The 20,524-nt window shown below is 41.2% G+C and overlaps 1 protein-coding gene across 1 annotated transcript in view; it reads left to right on the top strand.

Annotated features, from left to right (window-relative positions):
- The window catches only part of LOC138206039 (copine-8-like), a 71,741-nt gene that overhangs the window by 19,185 nt on the left and 32,032 nt on the right, over nt 1-20,524 (top strand). Inside the window, exons 3-6 of the mRNA XM_069162486.1 lie at nt 566-612; nt 2,603-2,706; nt 10,768-10,807; nt 15,674-15,750. Of these exons, the coding sequence (XP_069018587.1) occupies nt 566-612; nt 2,603-2,706; nt 10,768-10,807; nt 15,674-15,750 (268 nt within the window). The remainder of the gene's footprint in view (nt 1-565; nt 613-2,602; nt 2,707-10,767; nt 10,808-15,673; nt 15,751-20,524) is intronic.

Genomic DNA, 20,524 nt, shown 5'->3' on the forward strand with positions numbered 1-20,524 from the left:
GCATCAGTTTTTCCACCAACACACTATTAACTCTTTCGTAATGTTAATCAGTCGAAACTAATTTACAAGTGTCTGGTCCCAGGGGATCTCAGAGATGTCAGCCGCTGCCGTGTGGCAGGTGTGTGTGTATGTGTGTGTGTGTGTGTGTGTGTGTGTGTGTGTGTGTGTGTGTGTGTGTGAATACAGTAGAGGCTGCTAGAATGTAAATGAAATGTCATTTTAGTGCCAGCTGAATGCCTCTCTCTTGTCTCACTGATAGTCCATCATCAAAAAACACTCCAGGACCCCTTCAGATGGAGATGCTCGAATGTCAATAAGGAGGACTTTCCGCCCACACAAACACTCATAGATCCCATCCTCACCCCCCCTTGCTCTTCCCTCTCCCTCCTCACTGAAATATCATCACGCTGCAAGGCAAAGTTCTAGTGACATTTAATTAGGGAGTTTTCCTCTCGTGGTGGGGTCTGGGGAAAGAACACGCTCTCAGCTGACTTCTCAGCGATGTTTGTTCACTGTTAAACACTCTTCAATGATTCTAACCTCCTCTCTGTTTCTCATTCAACAGTCTGTGTCCTGTACGTTCAAGGAATAGCCAACAGGGAGTGGAGGGAGGTGAGTACAGGGCTGGGATGTTGGGGGATTGTTTAGAAATGGCACCAATGCAGCATATTGGAAAGTCATACTGAAGCAGTATCATGTTTTTTTGGAAAACCTGCCTGTGAGCCAGCTTACAGTTTGTTATAATAATAATAATAATAATAATAAGACAATCAGTCTCTCCAGGAGTTTTTAACATGTATTTTTCACCTTTTTTTTTAAGCACTAACTGATAAAGGAATAAATCTGTAATCACTTCCTGTGATAATAATCCTGCTGCACATCACAGAAATAGTTTAGTTCTCATCTTTATTCATTTATTTATTGAACTTAGAGAACCGTGGAGATAAAAGCTCCTAAAAGGTCCTAAAAGCTGCATATGTTTCCAGAACAGAGCGTCTGTGACTGGAATATAGAAACAAGAACTACATCAGCTGTCAAAATAAGAGCTTTAGATGCTGTTTAATTCATGTTCATTCAACACATAGACCTGCTGGATGAAACAAACAAAGAGACGTCTCTGACAACTGGACGTGTGGAGAAAACTCATTTAACATCCAGTAATATGGAATCACTTCCTCTGATCACAAACATTTAATCACTTCCCTTGATCACAAAGATTTAATCACTTCCTTTGATCACAAACATTTAATCACATCATTTTAATGTGAAGAACACATTTCACTTCCTGTTTCTCCTCTTGTTCCTGTTTCTCCGGTGAACAGAGTTTTATTTGGTGATGAAAACAGGAGCAGAGACTTTCTGGTTGGAAATGAGGTGTTATTATTAATAAAGCCAGTTTTGTTTGAAAAGACTTATTTTATGTTGTTAATACTTTCAGCACAGATTCTGTTGACGACGTTTTTTGCAGAAAAATCGGAGGAATTAAAAAAATTGCAAATATTGCCGAGTTTGCTTGACTTTGTGTTAACTTCTGCAATTTCTTGGAGGGACTGAACATGATGTTTTCTTGCTCCAGGAAAGGCCAGGTTAACATTTGTTGTTTTGTTTACTTCTTTTGTTCTGAGCATCTTAACAGTCCTCTGCAGGCATTTCTTTTCTGGAAGTGTAAAAATGTTTCGTTACTATCGCTGGGTATTCACGTTATATCCGAGGTCTTTAATGGCCTTCTCATTTATCAGAGCGACAACCTTATTTTGTGTTGCTGTTCTTTCTCTGTTTGGGTTGATGGTACCTTTGAGCTTGAATAATTATCCCCAGGTTGTCTGACAAACATTTAATATAATCCTGGAGTTGTTTGTTTCACAAATGCAATTTGTAAGCACTTCTTGCATGGAGATGATGTTTTACAAAGTATTGTCATTTGCTAATTGCAGATACATTTGTGCTACTGCACGAGCCACAATATTGGAGTGAAACCTTCTTTAAAATAATTTGACGCAATGATCTCAAATTGAAAACTGTGGCTGCAAATAAACAGACAACGGGTGTAATTTGGTGAATATTTGACCTCCGCAACCATTAGGAAGTATTTTTATGGGCCCATTTTGGATTAGCCAGAATAAGTCTTTGGGCAACTTTATATTTCACATAAGTAACCGAGCATTTCAAATGATCACATGACAGATGGAAACCAAATCAAACTTTTTTTTTTTCCTAAAAAACAAAATTCGCAAAATGTGCCCAGACTGGTGCATCCACATCTCACAGGTCGTCTTCACAGAGGCCATTTTAGCAGATCTCAGACAGCTCGTCAGGCTCAGTGCTTCATTGTAGGACGTGACTAAACTCTCAGCAGCTTCTGGTGAACTTCATCATTATATTTGAAATTTGGCATCTTGACCTGTTTTTACATTGACAACAGATTTTATATTTTTGTCACATTATTGGTACAAAATTCACATAAACACAATTTTTTATAATTGCACCTTCACAAAGCTAAAATAAAATATATAACATCAAACAGGGCTATTTTTCCAGGTGTGTAGTTGAAGTGATTTTTGCAGCCATTAACCAAAGATCACCTTTCTCATTTGTCTTGTAGTTCGGAAGAACAGAAGTCATCGACAACACCCTGAACCCCGACTTCGTCCGCAAATTTGTCCTCGACTATTTCTTCGAGGAGAGACAGAATCTGCGCTTCGACCTGTGAGTCAACGATGAACTTGCATGTTGACGTGTGTTCGTCTTTGTGTATTTTATAGTCGATTGATTGTCAATTATTTCCGAATGGTTTTTGTAAAGTATTTTTGCTTGAATTTTCCATCCCTTGCATCTGTGTGTGTTGTGCAGGCGTGGGTGAAAGTGCTGCTTTGTGCGGAGCAAAGTTAAGACTGAAATATTCATGGTTTGCGCCGAGGGAGATGTAAGTCTTCTCTCTTCTGAATAAAAAAAACAAGTTTTCATGCCACGTTTTCAGCAGCGTTTCCATTTGAAGTTCTTCCATTCATACAACGCTGTGGGACAAAAGGGGGCCAGATGGCCACCGTGAATCACACGTTTCTTCATGGTTATAGTCTGTTTGCTCTCATCTTGGTATCCAAGACAAAGATAGGTTTACCTTACAGCAATATGTTAATGCAATCACCTTAAATTATTATTTTAAACATAAAGTCCCATTTTAGGGTGCTGTGTCGTGCACAGAGAGCCCTGATGAAAGTAACAAATGACCTCCTTTTAACAGCACATGCAGAAGTCTTAATCCTTTTAGACTGAAGTGCGGCATTTGACACAGTTGATCATACAATTTTAATTGACTGCCTTAAGCACTGGGTGGGTATCTCCGGGTCAGCGCACAGTTTTCTCAGAGCTCACCGCTCAAGTAGAAGCTGCTCTGTTAAAACAGGTGATTCTTCAGCTGCAGAAAAAACAACCACGTCGTGCTCCTGGATCGTATTTTGTACGATCATTTCTGCAATATATGTGTGTTGAGTAAATTTCCGAAGATATCCCGGTGGATTAATTTGTATTTGAACACTTTAGACTCAAGAACGTCAACGATGACTCCTCAGTCAAAGAGCATGAGCAGAAACAATGATTCTGATTGGATTCATTGATAAATAAACACCAACATTAGATCGACGATATCAAGACGCTGGCACATTGAAAGGACCTGCAGCAGCAAACAGCACAGGTGCGTCATTAGAATGAGGGCAAGAAGTGTCAAGCACAGGTTTGGTAATATGAGACATTAATCAGCTGGTAGTTGATGAGACAGCCAGTGATTTAAAGCACGAATCAAGCAGCTGATGTAGATCAAACCTGTATTTCTTCACCTGAGCTAACGCTGCGTATCGGGACCAGTACCCAACATTTATGAGCAACACTGAAAACCATGTTACATGAAGAAGAGCTGCGTTCTGGAGATAAGAAATCCATCCAACCGGGGTCACGGGGGGGCGGAGGCGGCGTGCACCCCGGACAGATTGGCAGTCTATCGCAGGGCGTCGGAATACAATAGTTTTTATTTTAATTAAATAAAATATATATATATAGTTTATATCAAACGTGTCAGAATTAATAATAACGTGAACAGAGCGCTGCACAGAAATGTGCACGAAGAATTCGGAAGCTATAAACCTTTGAGTTAAGTATTTATTATGCTGCTGGATCAACATGAACATGACTTGAAACTTGAGTTGGAAATCAAACTTGTGTCAAATCTGATGAATTTGAACCTTGGATTTCTTGTGGACAGTTTAATTATCATTTGGACTGTTGGTTTGGTTTTGCTGAGGTTTTTGTTGTTGTTTGTTGTTGTTGTTTGGCATAGTTGGGCTGTTAGTTTTGTTATTGAAAACTTGTTTAATCATAAAATAAATAAAAAAATGATTTGAAACCCAAATGTGCATTTACCAGCAGTCAGAAAAACACACGTTGATGTTCAAGTGTCGTAACTCTGAAGGCTACAGGTTCCCACTGCTCCATGAACAATCTCCTGCTGTAGATATTAAATTATATCCAGGGTAAAGCCAAGTTAACTTTCATCATAATAGAAATTTGTTTTTAAAGTTGTGTAATCTTGCTGGTTTGTAAACTGGCAGCTTACTTGTCTAGTTGGCGAAAAGTAGAAAGATTTGATTGACATACAGTGAGGAAGTTGTCCTGATTGGTTCTTTGGGTTCAGGTATGTTAATATTGACAGATTTCTTTATGATAATAATAACACAGTTGAATTTCCTCTCATCCACATCATGTACACTTTATTTGAGGTCACGGTGCTGCTGAGTTAAAAAACAAGTCGGGTTTCATGTAGCCCTAAAACATGAGCTGTCCGAGTGGTTATGATAATTTTCTCTATTGTGCTGCCGCCTCACGCATCTTCTCTGTGTTTTCCAGCGGTAGGTTCTGAAATATGAAATGGTTCTCATTTGTTTGTTTACTTTTTCTCCTGTCAGCGGAGCCACATGCTGCGTACAAGCTGTGGGAGGTTACAGTGAAGGTCAAGGAGAGAAGCAAGCTGTTTCTCTGTGTGTGTGTGTGTGTTGATGTCAGTGTGTGTGTGTGTGTGTGTGTGTGTGTGTGTGTTGATGTCAGTGTGTGTGTGTGTGTGTGTGTGTGTGTGTGTGTGTGTGTGTGTGTGTGTGTGTGTGTGTGTATAACTGTGTGTCAGATATTAATGAATATCTGGGAATGTAAGTATGTGTTCAGGTTTATGTTTGTCCTTTTTTAGGGGTAAAGTGTGAATATAAAGTGTGTGTGGTGAACGTATGTGTGATTTTTCCGGTTGTATGAATCATTGTTGTGATATTTTGTATACGTGTTGTGTGTGTGTCTGTGTGTCTTTTATCATTTGTGTGTACATTATATTCCTGCAGACTTTGTATCTTGTAAGATGTTAAAAGCAGACAAGTAGGGCTGAGTATCAAAGTTAAATACTTTACTAAATAAAGTATTTAAGTCATTAATATATAAATAAAGTACTAAATTGCTTTGATACTGTGTTGTGTCAAAAACAACCTCATCATTCGTAGACTTAACGAGCGTCATGGTCACCAGCTGTGAGGCTCCGCCCCCCCGTCATTAAACACAGTTGCAGCAGAGAAACAGACAAATTAGCGCGACTCGATGACAGAAACATACACGAGCGACTCTGATACTGCGCTGACATGAAACGGATGCACAGGATCTAAGTCAATAAATCGTAGTTACCGGACGTAACTGCAGTTCTATGAGTACGTGTTCAGTAACGGGACTGGTGGCACGTCTGTCTGACGCCAGCAAGCTGGCACAGAACATCGGTAGATTTTAGCGACGAGTGGTTGTCTGTAAATTATAGCTACAGAAAATCACCTGGGTTACACTCTCCCCCTCTAAATGCATGAAAACTACACATTTGTATAATGATGTGTCAATTCAGTTTCTTTTTCTATAAATAGATTTGATTAAATTGCTTCAAAGTCGAGGTATCGAAACTGGGATTGAAGATTTTTGAATGACACAGAGCGTTACTGACATGCAGTGAAGTGTGTCTGTGTGTGTGTGTGTGTGTGTGTGTGTGTGTGTGTGTGTGTGTGTGTGTGTGTGTGTGTGTGTGTGTGTGTGTGTGTGTGTGTGTGTGTGTGTGTGTGTGTGTGTGTGTGTGTTCTGGCCAGGTCCTGCAGGGCTTCTTGTGAGTGGCAGAGCAGCAGACTCCTGTTTTCTGGCCTGATGGCTCTGTGATCAACTGTAACCAGGGCACATCCGCCCCTGCGCACGTGCTGCCCTCAGAACAAGGAAGATGTCCAAACACACACACACACACACACACACACACACACACACACACACACACACACACACACACTCACCCCCACAGGGCGCCTCTGTCCTGAGGTCTGAAAACAGTTTTACTGTATCTCCTGCAGCTCCCTCCTCCCTTCATTACCTCCACCTCCCTTCTTCCTACATGAGGGCTGAAAACAGCCGGACGGCACTGAGCTCCCCACAAAACCACCCGTATAGATGCTCCAACATCCCACGCTCTCTTTTCCCGAACACCCCCAAAGCCACAACACACTTCTTTGCTTCCTTTGCTGCCATCCGTGCCTGGAAATCCTGTTAACAGCATCTCACTGCTGGCCACGCTCAGCGCTCCTCACCTCCTTTCTTTTTTTAAGATTTGAAACTGGAGATGCTCAGTGAAGCCAGTGGAAGACCCCTGGCTGGGTAGTTCTCTAATCAACTGTGGCAAATTAAATCAGACCTCAAAAAAATCAATTGAAATATCCCCCCAAAAAGGAATAAAAGAACAAATATAGCTGTATTAACTCTGTTTATTTCACTGGATTTAAGTCTTCTTTTTTTTTTAGACCCAAATGTAAAAATTTATTTCATGCTTCAAATTTTGTATTTGTTTGTAGAAAGACTGTTATTTTCCATTCCAATTTACTTATGGGTCTTAATTTTGTAATATTCAAGTAGTCATTAAAAAAAAAAAAAAAAATCGATTACTATTTGCGACTATCGTTTTTCTTTATTTTCCCCATTTTCACCGCTGCCTGCTTGTAATGCGTTACTCCCGTCAGAAGGTGACGGTAATGTACCTACCAGCCGTTATTGAACACTGTGAGTAGAAGAAGAGCACGTTGTCCGGCCACATCGACTCAATATAAAAGAGTTCGTAGCTTCAGGTCTGTAAAATGGTTCTGATCCAGAAGTGTCTTCAGCTGCAATACCAGCGAGTGCCACTAGAGGTCGGCTCCAAAAAGCCTCCGGCTCCATAGACTCCCATTCAACTTCTCTCATCAAATCCAAAGTGAATAAAATGTGTCCATCAGTTATCTCGGTGTTGTTAGCTAAAGTCACTCCTTCTTATTAGTTTTCTGGAGGTCCATCTGAAAATAATCCCTCATTCATTAGAAAAGAAGATTCAAGAAGACCTGGTTTTGGGGGTGTGTCTGTTTGATTGACAGGCCTGTGGTGAGGACGACAGAAGTTAATTAATAAGTTAATCGTTGAATAGTATTTTTGTTTGAAATGCAAAATCTCTAATCTTCCTGTATGGACCTGATCTAAAAACTGAAGGGTCACGATTTCCTTCTTTTCTACATCCGTATCGTTGTTCATATACCACGTTGTGGATAATCTGGAGACCAATTAGAGCCTTGAACGCACAGTACGGTGAAAACACGCGTGTTGTATGTCGTATCATGAAGCTGTTGGGGAACCGAGCTCGAGTGTCGTCTGTTGTTCGCCCGCCTCTCCGGCCCCGTTTGTTAGTGTGCCGTCATTAGTCATCATTGCTCAGTTCAAACGGAGCTCTGAGCACACACACACACACACACACACACACACACACACACACACACACACACACACACACACACACACACTCCCCCGCAAGACAGACAGCACAGGAACCAAAGAGAAATCCTGCCTGGCCTGGTGCCAGTGCAAAGTGATGTCATCTACATAAACACACAGCAAATGTGCACTCACAAGGCGCCGAGGGACATCTACAAACACTCGTGTGTGTGTGTGTGTGTGTGTGTGTGTGTGTGTGTGTGTGTGTGTGTGTGTGTGTGTGTGTGTGTGTGTGAGACCAAATCAGCATACATACATCCATGGTATGTTTTATTTTTATCGCTCTCGCCCTCTTTGGGGCTCTCATCATTAAATAAAATTGAATGAATGATTTATGAACATTTGGGAGTGACGGAGGCGAATAGAACATGAAGCCCACCTGTGCATTTTGCTGGCGACACGTTGCGTAACAGCAGCGTGTTTCCTTGTTCTTATGGTTTACATTAGCAGCAGCGCCGTACCGGAGCCCGGTGCCATCCCGCCGTGACACACCGCGTCCCCCGGTTCTGTCAGCAGGCGCCTTATCGTACATGGCATGCTGTCTGTAGGAAGTAACGCTCAGGCTCTCCCTTTTACACACTCCGCTGCACCCTGCTGCACACACACACACACACACACACACACACACAGACACACACACACACACACACACACACATATATTGACGCACAGCTGATACACCGGAGAAGGTTCCATGTTGCAGCAAGTGAATAAAGGTGGATGAATTGCTCTCTGGAGAGGCCGGTAGATCACATGATCTGCTTAACGTTGCTGTTACTGATGGTTTTGGATGGATGTTTGTTCCTTCATTGCACGGACAAATATTTCAGGTGTGGATTTGTCATTTGTTGTACCTTTGAATTATTTTCTTTGCTGTCACGTGGGAATTTATGAATTGTTCAATTTGTCAACTATAAGCTTAGTGGGCGACAAAAAAATGTAGACTACTTAAAGAGGAAGCCCACACATCAAAATGTGTTTACAGATGTTAAAGAAGGTTTTATAAGGTACCTTAAGCAATGAACTTGAGTCAGTGTTTGTTACAGCCATAAAACTGACTGTGTGGAGTGAGACAGAAGTGAGCTCAGGAGACACCTGCACCTCACACCTTATCACTACTTCAGGCTGAACCACTGACTGTTTATAAAAGTGTTCGTAGCTTCCAGCTCTGAACAATGAGGCCAATCCAGAAGTGTCTTCAGCTGCAATACCAGCGAGTGCCACTAGAGGTCGGCTCCAAAAAGCCTCCGGCTCCATAGACTCCCATTCAACTTCTCTCATCAAATCCAAAGTGAATAAAATGTGTCCATCAGTTATCTCGGTGTTGTTAGCTAAAGTCACTCCTTCTTATTAGTTTTCTGGAGGTCCATCTGAAAATAATCCCTCATTCATTAGAAAAGAAGATTCAAGAAGACCTGTTTTTGGGGGCGTGTCTGTTTGATTGACAGGCCTGTGGTGCAGTCAGGTTATAGCTATCGGTGGGCGGGACGTAGTATCGTCAGGTTTCCAATCAGATCGGTCAGATCCACCGCTGGCTCCTCCCCCAGCTCGTCCAAATATGGTCACTTCCTGCTCCAAACTGCTCCGAACTAACAAGATGGTGACGGACAGAATCTGAACTGGAGGATTCATAACGTTCACAAACCAACGATGACGTCACTGATGGTTGATGACATCACTGATGGTTGATGACATCACTGATGGTTGATGACATCACTGATGGTTGATTGTTGGGCTGAAGGCTACATTCGCCACTACAAAAATATCACCATTTTATCTAGCCAAATGGTAGAGTTGCATTGTGGGTAATGTAACCACTGGGTTTGACAAGAAGAAGACTGCATGAAATAAAAAATATATATCTGGTTCTGCTGCGTCAATTTTCTGTGAGTCAGAACGTGTTGCATGAATGTAATTGGTGGAATACTCCTTTAACGCAGCAGCATCATCGATGCAGGGCTGATTAAACATTTCAGTGATTATCTGAAGCCACTTTCAGTTTCGGTTGTGTGTGAATTTGTCCGACAAATAAGCTAAATTGACTGTTGGGTCACATACTCATACAACTCAAGTTACGTCCAGTAACTACTATTTATTTATTTCAGTTCCTGAGCACGCGTTTCATTTCATCTCATAGAGTCACCTCATAGTTTTCTCTCACTGAAGGTTGTGTGAATTTCTTCAGTTTTTTTCTGTTTGTTTCCCGCCTCTCAGATGAGCTCCCCCCAAATCCTTCAGCTCCATTTGCCAAGTTTCCCTCCTTGTAGCACCCACAAAATAAACTAACGATGAGCATCCTGCAGAGAGCAAAAGAGAGGAAAGAAGGTGGTTCTTCATAAGGAAGCTACTGGTCCTGATGATACTGGATACTGTGTGTGTGTGTGTGTGTGTGTGTGTGTGTGTGCGTGTGTGTGTGTGTGTGTGTGTGTGTGTGCGTGCGTGCGTGCCTGTGTATGTATATCTGTGTGTGTGTGTGTGTGTGTGTGTGTGTGCGTGCGTGCGTGCGTGCCTGTGTATGTATATCTGTGTGTGTGTGTGTGTGTGTGGTGTGTGTGTGTGTGTGGGCTCTTTCTGTCTTGTTCTTTTTCCACGTTTCATTCAACCACCTAGAATTGTGATTGTGTATGAAATACTGAAACTGAAAACAACTTCTACAAAAACATCAGCACTAAAGACTGGAGAGATTTTCCGTCGTCCGTTGTGTCCTCGTGCATGAAATCAGATCAGTACAGCGTTTGGTGCTGCGATCTCCGTCCAGCCTCTTCCCTGATGGGTGGAGCAGTCGGCTGCATTAACGTTACCGGATGACGGAGAAAAGCATCAGAAGCTACTAATTTGTGTTTTGGTCTTTCAGCCACAGATCAGCTGATCTCAGATCTTCATATCACAGCTTCCCATCTGATGTTTTGTGTCTTTTCTCTGCAGGTACGATTTAGACTGCAAGAGTGACAACCTCTCCAAACACGTGAGTGTCTCCTTCACCGCAGCTCTTCAGCAATCAGTCCTGCATTCACTCATATCACAGACACACTTCCCCCTCCACGACAATAGCAGTCTGATTTTAATCTGAGCGGTGGGAGTTACAGCAGTCCTGTTGGCTTTTAGAGTAAAGATCTCTCTCACCCAAACAGGAGACATTCAGAAGGCCTTCACGTTGTTCGCGATACGATTACCAAACAGTGAAACACTTCAGGCTCACAATCACAAACTTTTCCCTCCTGAGTCGTGGTTTGTCTTGAATAAGAGCTGCCACTTCTAGTGACATTATGTGAAATGTTTTATTGGTGCATCTTTTTAATTCTTTGTCTGTTTTACTGACTCATTCAGATTTATGTCTGTGATGAGCGTGTTGCTTCTCTCAAAAGGAGTGAAACTGATATTTAGCTGTCAAAACAGAAATGTCTGATTTAGAAAAAGTATCAATTTGCAAAGATATAAAACTAAGACAATTAAATCCTCATCTGCTCGCGGCAGCATCGATTCTGTCTCTGAACATGATGACGTCATCGTGGGTTGCGCTGCGAGCGACGTAAGAAATCTGATCTGATCGCATTTCATGTGTTTTTTTATTTGCTGTTCAGACTTTAAAATATCGATCTGGATGTGACAAAGACGAGATTTGTGCTGTCAGTCTGAACGTAGCCTCGGTCAACCAAGTTTCCATTCGTCGTTTAAATTTTTAAAAATAAATGTGTCCTTATTAACGACCTGCTGAAGCATCGGCTGCAGCTGAACTTCCATTTTCACTCACCTGTTGTGGGAAGTGAATGACTCGCGTTTGTGAAGTAACGGTGATTCATTTTCTGTAATCAATTATTATGTATATATAATATATATTTAAATAATTAAACTAATATCATAAACATGCAACAACTAGTCAACCGTTGACTTGAAGTAACGACTATAAATCAGACCCACTTATCTCTACTTACATTTGAACATATCGTGGAAAAGCTGCTCTGTTCTTGGCTCTTAAAGAAAAACCCAAACACCTGCTGTCATCGCAAAGGAAATATATTCACGTTGCAGCATACGAGACAATATTTCCTTGATGCTCAAAGAATCTGCACTCAGGTCCGGCATCATTACACTGAACACGGACGCAGCACATCGTTTCCCAACCATGTGTAGATGATTATGAAACAGAAATCACAGTCGGCAACTCATTTCTGGCAACATATGCGTCGTGATGAAGTTACGACCTGGGCCTCTCGACCTTTAACCTTTTACCCAACTTCAAATATCAGACGGTCTGACTCCAAGCACAGCAGCTTCTCATTTAACATAGGAATAATACGTTTATTACAAAGTTTACTTTCACAAACTCCAACAAATGGCTGCATATGGACCCGACAACGGTTTTATATAAATACTGCAGCAGAGACTGAAGAGTAACCGAGGTGGAACCAATACTTCTGGAACAGACTGTATGTTGTTTATCTGGTTACAAAAGGCTGTATTAATATAACAAATAGATCCCAATACAATAAAGACATTTGGTATCTTAAATGGCTGTTGACCAGCTGTTCCAGCGATGAGCTGGTTTCCTCTCAGACTGCTGCTGGTTCTGGATCTCTGCCTCCGTCTTGACTTACAAACCTGTTCACTTTTAAGATTTCCTTCAAACAGTTTCAGCAGCTCTTCCACTTCAGTTCAGTTCTGTCTAAAACCTTCGTCACCACCTCGACCCCCCCCACATCCTCATCCTCGCTGCCAACTGCTGGCGGAGTTCTTTTCCTCAGCCCCGACCCCAGCGAGCCCGGAGGCGTCGACCGAGCGGCGAGCGATGTGAGCGCAGCGGCTCACTCTAAGCATGAAGGCTGAGGACGCTTGAGTGCGTCCTGTCGTCACCGTGGATGTGTGGGATCGGAGATCTGGCACGCAGTGATGGCTCCATTGTCTGGGCCCAGTTCATCCTATAAATACCAGAAAAAAGGGCAAGAAAAGAAAAGCAAATGTGGAGGAGTACAGTATCTATTGCGGGAGCTTCAATGGCAGCCTTTAAGGACACCCCCCCCCCCCCTTAAAACGTGTGGAGCAGGAAAGATTAGCCTGACTGCAGCAGACTTTAACCCAGGGCACGATGGATCTGTGGATCAGGACCCTCCGAGGGATCTGAACATAAATTAAATGAAGAGAACTGCAGACGAACATTTTGAAGGTTTTTTCCTGCTCTTGTGCTTCTTTTGTTGAATATTCTTCCTTTTCAGTGGAAACAGTTTAAGGAGGTAAAAACACTCTCAGGTAGAATTACTTACAGACCATGTACAGTCCATCCTGTGATGAGCAGCAGCAGCTATAGAAGAGCGTTTTGCTCCTTATCCTCGTAGTGTTTTAGAGAATATGGGATGTTTAAAGCATCGGAGGCTCACGATGAGGTGATCAGACAAACGTTATCATCCGTCATCATGGTAGTGAGAGTTAGAAAGAAAATACAGTGACTGTGTGCAGTTTTACTTTGTTTTATGACATATTTGTCACATTATTGATATGTTGATGTTCATTTGATTTGCATACTAATTGATTATCACTGTGGTCAGGTTAGATTATTACCTGTAACGAGGGTATATGAGTGGACTGACTGTGATCCAAATATTTATGTTTGGAGTGGGCAGGAGTTTCTCTTTTTATCATTCATATCACCAGCAGCCAGAATTAATCCAGATTCAGACAAACTCTGAGGTCTCCCTTTAGCTGTCTGCAGCTCTCGGCCAGTTTTGCTCTGTGGACACAGACTCTGGATGTTGTATGTTAGCGGCTTAGTGAAGCGTGGAATTCAGCTGTGATCTTTTCTTACTTAGAGATGCCCTTCGAACCCTTTTCCTCCTCTGCCACCACTGAACCTGTTAATCCGAGGCGTCTCAACCTCTAGCCTCAGATTGTCGGAGGCGTAGAGGCGCCGGGCATCGGGCTGCTCGCTGGCAGCACACTGCTCAGAGAACAGAGCTTTTTTTGTCATCTCTTTTTGTTTCAAGACCTCAGCTTGGGGAGAAATTTACTCAGCACCGGCAAAGATCTTTGGAGCAGCTTTCTGCCCGCCGGACTCAACAGGGCTCATCTGTCAAGCACTTTCACACACACACGCACGCACGCACGCACGCACGCACACACGCACACACACGTGCACGCTGACTCCAGCACCCACGTGCATACACAATCCTGTCGGGCCCTCCATATCGGTGCATGAACAATCAGCTCAGGCCTGTTGTAAACAGACTTTTTATTTATCTGCTGCGCTCTTCTTGCTGGCTCGAGGCTCCGCCTCTCTCGTGGTCACCCTGCAGTGATCAACAAGGACACGAGCCTCATTTCACGCTGGGCTGAGATGGCAGTGTGCAAAACACACATGGCTAGAGAAGTGTTGATGTTGAATGGAAAAAAAACTTCATTTAATCTGGTTAATTTGTCAGTCGAATGCAGTTGGAAAGATTTGTGCTCTGCATTCCTCTTTATTGCAGGTTCTGTACACAAATTGAGAAAATACAACTTTGCTTTTTTAGTTTCATTTCACAGTTCACTCTTTTTTTGCCCATGTGCCCCTGCTGTGTGGTACACAGTATCTGCAGGATGGCTGTTTGTTCATTCAGCCTGAAGCAACAGCCAATATAACATTACCAGCTCCGCTCGTTTGACGTGATTGACAAAGATATTGCAATTAAAGACAACTTATCAAATGTTAAAACAGAGAACTTTTATTATTTTATGAAAAATGTATGCTCATTTTTAATTTGATGGCAGCAACACGTTTAAAAAAAAAAGTTGTGCCAGGATCATGTTCACCACTGAGCTGCATCAACTCTTCTTTTAACAACACTCTGGAAACCTTTGGGAACTGAGGAGACCAGTTTCTGGAGTTTAGAAAGTGAAATGTGGTCCCATTCTTGCCTGATAGAGGATTCCAGCTGCTCAACAGTTCAGGGTCTCCTTTGTTGTATTGTTCATGTCCTGATGCTCCAGATGTTTTCAATGATTGACAGGTCTGGACTGCAGGAGGCCAGTTTATCAGCGGACTCTTCTACTAGAGAACCATGCTGTTGGAATACGTGCAGAATGTGGTTGGACGTTGTTCTGATGAAATAAACAAGACCTTCCCTGAAAGAGACGTTGTCTGGATGGCAGCATATGTTGCTCCAAAACCTGAATATATCATTCAGCATTAATGCTTCCTTCCAGATGTTCAAGCTACCCATGCCATGTGCACTAATGCATCCCTGTACCATCACAGATGCTGGCTTTAGAACTGAGCTGATAACAAGCTGGATGGTCCCTCTCCTCTTTAACCTGGAGGATGCAGCGTCCATGATTTCCAAACAGAATCTCAGATTGTGATCCATCAGACCTCAGGACAGTTGTCCACTTCACCTCAGTCCATCTTCAATGATCTCGGTCCAGAGAAGGCGGCGGCGTTTCTGGATCATGTTTCTATCTGGTTTCTTCTTTGGAGAGTTTTAACATCATTTGTGGACGCAGCGATGAACTGTGTTCACAGACGATGGTTTTCACAAGTGTTCCTGAGCCCATGCAGTGATTTCCACTCCAGAATAGTGTTGCTCTTTTTATACCCAACCATGTTACTGATCTGTGAAAGTTAAGATAGTTGCTGACTCATATTCTTTTAATGGACTAATTGTTTCAGCTCTAAGTTGTCGTCAGCGGAGAGAAAGATTTAAAAAGAGGTCAGATGGGTTAAATTTTGCAAAAAGGAAATGTTGCTTTACGCTGAGTTTGCTGTGGGATATTTGGAAACCGTAACCTTAAGTATCAACTAAAGAAACGTGAAGAACATCGTAATGAATGTTTCTTTCTGCTCTACATGTCTTTCCACATGCAGGACTTCCTGGGACAGGCTTTCTGCACACTGGGTGAAATCGTGGGCTCCCTGGGAAGCCGCCTGGAAAAACCTTTGATGTAAGTTGCACAATGAACCATGCACGCACAAACAGACACTCGCACAATATATCTTCTGGTATTTTAATTAGCGCTCCTAATTGAAAGTGAGGGGCCAAAAGGCCCGGCTTGAATTACTCTAATCAGGCCGTCACTATCATTAGGTGCCACAAAAAGCTGTTTTGGTTTCACATCCTCCTCCTCAGTGCGAGTGAATTGAAAATCAGCATGTGATTTATGTGATATTAAGATCACTTGCCGCTGTTTGTCTTTGAAGTGAAGCAGGGGCATGAAAACGGGCCAACATGTTGATGAAAGCTGTCTCCGTCAGCCAAATGAGATGAATAGCTGAACAGCAGCAGGCCCTAACGACAGACTGTAAACACGTCGGGATGGTAAACAGTGTGGAGTGAAAAGGGACAGTTCACCTAAAGCAAAGATGTCAGTGATGAGCTCCCGGCTCGTTTTCTGACGAAGCCTAAACTGAACTGAAGCCTCAACTGAAGCCTAAAGACACAACGAGGGATATTTTCAGATGAATACACGTCTGATTTTCTTCTCAATCTCCTCATTACTGCAGCAACGCAGTGATTAAACCTGTCCATGTCACATCGGTTTCTCTGTGGTTTGTCTGAGCTCAGAAACATCCTCTGGGGGACAGGAGGTCTCACTCGCACACCTTTTTAAACTTCTCTGTCATAGCAACGATGTCACGTTTTACAAAAATCATCTTAAAACAGATGTTTACTGTAAACAGATTAAGAGCTGAGCTGTTGGCCTGATGTTGCCACAGCAGAGGGTTCGATGTCACACAGTGAAGCACATCTTTGAGTCACCAACTGAATAACATGGAGTTAAAATGTATTTATATTGTGGGGCAACTCTCAAAATATACAACTTTTTTGTGAGAACGATCTCCGTTTCCACGGCAACACATAGGGTACGACTAACAACTGGAAAACGATCACACGCGTCAGTAGACTCTAATGTAACGTATGCGATGTTTGCGACTCCAGGAAGTAGTCGGACCCTTAGCAACCACCTAGCAACAGAAAGGCAGCATCCTCTTCCTCAGTCTGAACTACAGCATCCTCTTCATCAGTCTGAACTACAGCATCCTCTTCCTCAGTCTGAACTACAGTATCCTCTTCCTCAGTCTGAACTACAGCATCCTCTTCCTCAGTCTGAACTACAGCATCCTCTTCCTCACTCTGAACTACAGCATCCTCTTCCTCACTCTGAACTACAGCATCCTCTTCCTCACTCTGAACTACAGCATCCTCTTCCTCAGTCTGCTGAAGAGAACAATTTGTTGTTGTATTCTTTTTCTTTCCGAGGCAGCGAGCCATCAGTCATCTAACCACCGCCTCAACCCCATGTCCTCCAGTGTGTATGAAGGTGTGTGTGTGTGTGTGTGTGTGTGTGTGTGTGTGTGTGTGTGTGTGTGTGTGTGTGTGTGTGTGTGTGTGTGTGTGTGTGTTTTGTTCTTGTTCTTGTTCCCTCTCAAGTTTACAGCGTCACACTCCTGCCCAGCCGGAGGAGGTGGATCAAACTAATACATCAAAGGGACATTATGCTCTGAATACATGCAGCACAGTTTAATGAAGTGTTACGATACAAAGAACTTTTTTTTATGTTATCTTATTTTATACAACAAGTAGCTCCGCCCCCGGGATCTGATTGGTCAACTCATCATGACATCACACCTTGCTCATCACTAGAAACATCACTCATGTTTCTAGTGATGAGCAAGGTGTGATGTCATGATGATCCTCAATGGGAATATAGAATTAGAATAGAGTTTCATCTAATATGTAATATAATGTAGTTTCTACATGTTATAGTTCTATTAAATGACCCATTTGGTGAAGTCGGGTCTCTTTTGGTCCTTTTTGGTCGCTCCGAGCACCCGTACCGTAACACCACGGATAGTCACGCACTTACAGTCCTAGAGGAGGCTAGCTGGACCGGTTTGGTTTGAACACATGACATGGAGCTAAAATGTTAAAAACACATGAGAACATGGATATCTTTGTTCATCAGATATCTTTGTTCATCACATATCTTTGTTCCTCAGATATCTTTGTTCATCAGACATCTTTGTTTATCAGATATCTTTGTTCATCAGATATCTTTGTTTATCAGACATCTTTGTTCCTTAGATATCTTTGTTCATCAGATATCTTTGTTCATCAGATATCTTTGTTCATCAGACATCTTTGTTCCTCAGATATCTTTGTTCATCAGATATCTTTGTTCATCAGATATCTTTGTTCATCAGATATCTTTGTTTATCAGACATCTTTGTTCCTCAGATATCTTTGTTCATCAGACATCTTTGTTCATCAGATATCTTTGTTCATCAGATATCTTTGTTCATCAGACATCTTTGTTCATCAGATATCTTTGTTCATCAGACATCTTTGTTCATCAGATATCTTTGTTCATCAGACATCTTTGTTCATCAGATATCTTTGTTCATCAGACATCTTTGTTCATCACATATCTTTGTTCATCAGGTATCTTTGTTTATCAGACATCTTTGTTTATCAGATATCTTTGTTCATCAGGTATCTTTGTTTATCAGACATCTTTGTTCCTTAGATATCTTTGTTCATCAGATATCTTTGTTCATCAGATATCTTTGTTCATCAGATATCTTTGTTCATCAGATATCTTTGTTTATCAGACATCTTTGTTCCTCAGATATCTTTGTTCATCAGACATCTTTGTTTATCAGACATCTTTGTTCCTTAGATATCTTTGTTCATCAGATATCTTTGTTCATCAGATATCTTTGTTCATCAGACATCTTTGTTCCTCAGATATCTTTGTTCATCAGATATCTTTGTTCATCAGATATCTTTGTTCATCAGATATCTTTGTTTATCAGACATCTTTGTTCCTCAGATATCTTTGTTCATCAGACATCTTTGTTCATCAGATATCTTTGTTCATCAGATATCTTTGTTCATCAGACATCTTTGTTCATCAGATATCTTTGTTCATCAGACATCTTTGTTCATCACATATCTTTGTTCATCAGGTATCTTTGTTTATCAGACATCTTTGTTTATCAGATATCTTTGTTCATCAGGTATCTTTGTTTATCAGACATCTTTGTTCCTTAGATATCTTTGTTCATCAGATATCTTTGTTCATCAGATATCTTTGTTCATCAGACATCTTTGTTCCTCAGATATCTTTGTTCATCAGATATCTTTGTTCATCAGATATCTTTGTTCATCAGATATCTTTGTTTATCAGACATCTTTGTTCCTCAGATATCTTTGTTCATCAGACATCTTTGTTCATCAGATATCTTTGTTCATCAGATATCTTTGTTCATCAGACATCTTTGTTCATCAGATATCTTTGTTCATCAGACATCTTTGTTCATCAGATATCTTTGTTCATCAGACATCTTTGTTCATCAGATATCTTTGTTCATCAGACATCTTTGTTCATCACATATCTTTGTTCATCAGGTATCTTTGTTTATCAGACATCTTTGTTTATCAGATATCTTTGTTCATCAGGTATCTTTGTTTATCAGACATCTTTGTTCCTTAGATATCTTTGTTCATCAGATATCTTTGTTCATCAGATATCTTTGTTCATCAGATATCTTTGTTCATCAGATATCTTTGTTTATCAGACATCTTTGTTCCTCAGATATCTTTGTTCATCAGACATCTTTGTTTATCAGACATCTTTGTTCCTTAGATATCTTTGTTCATCAGACATCTTTGTTTATCAGATATCTTTGTTCATCAGACATCTTTGTTTATCAGATATCTTTGTTCATCAGATATCTTTGTTTATCAGACATCTTTGTTCCTTAGATATCTTTGTTCATCAGATATCTTTGTTCATCAGATATCTTTGTTCATCAGATATCTTTGTTCATCAGATATCTTTGTTTATCAGACATCTTTGTTCCTCAGATATCTTTGTTCATCAGACATCTTTGTTCATCAGATATCTTTGTTCATCAGATATCTTTGTTCATCAGACATCTTTGTTCATCAGATATCTTTGTTCATCAGACATCTTTGTTCATCAGATATCTTTGTTCATCAGACATCTTTGTTCATCAGATATCTTTGTTCATCAGACATCTTTGTTCATCACATATCTTTGTTCATCAGATATCTTTGTTCATCAGACATCTTTATTCATCAGATATCTTTGTTCATCAGACATCTTTATTCATCAGATATCTTTGTTCAGCGGATATCTTACTTCCTGTTTCTCCTCTTGTTCCGGTGAACAGAGTTTTATTTGGTGATGAAAACAGGAGCAGAGACTTTCTGATTGGAAATGAGGAGTTATTTTTATTAATAAAGTGAGTTTTGTCTGAAAAGACTTTCTTAATGTTGTCAATACTTTCAGCTCAGATTCTGCTGACGACATTTTTTTAGTAATTAAATCACAGCAATTTAAAAAGATTGCAAACTGCTGCAAATATTGTGGAGTTTACTTGCATTTCCGTTAATTGTTCAAATCGCAAGACTGAAAGATGAAGAAATATGTCTGAAGCAATCCTTCTGTTTCTTGAAAACATTTCTGTTTTGTATGATGTGGTATGATGCAGGTTGAGGAGAAGGTCTGAACTCTGAGTGCTTTTTATATTTTCAACATCCTTTTCAGCCACTCTGAGTTACTGATGAGCTCTAAAGGGTTTCACAGTCTATAAATATACGTCAGTGATACTGGTGGAAGCATTTCCTGATGTTGTCTGCCCGTCCCTCCACTCATTGACCTCTCAGTGAGCTCTCCATCCGTCCTCTGT

The sequence above is a fragment of the Embiotoca jacksoni genome, unplaced genomic scaffold (genome assembly GCF_022577435.1).
Source record: "Embiotoca jacksoni isolate LCO1_2020_lvr unplaced genomic scaffold, fEmbJac1.0.p SCAF_3, whole genome shotgun sequence".
Classification (NCBI taxonomy): Eukaryota; Metazoa; Chordata; class Actinopteri; family Embiotocidae; genus Embiotoca; species Embiotoca jacksoni.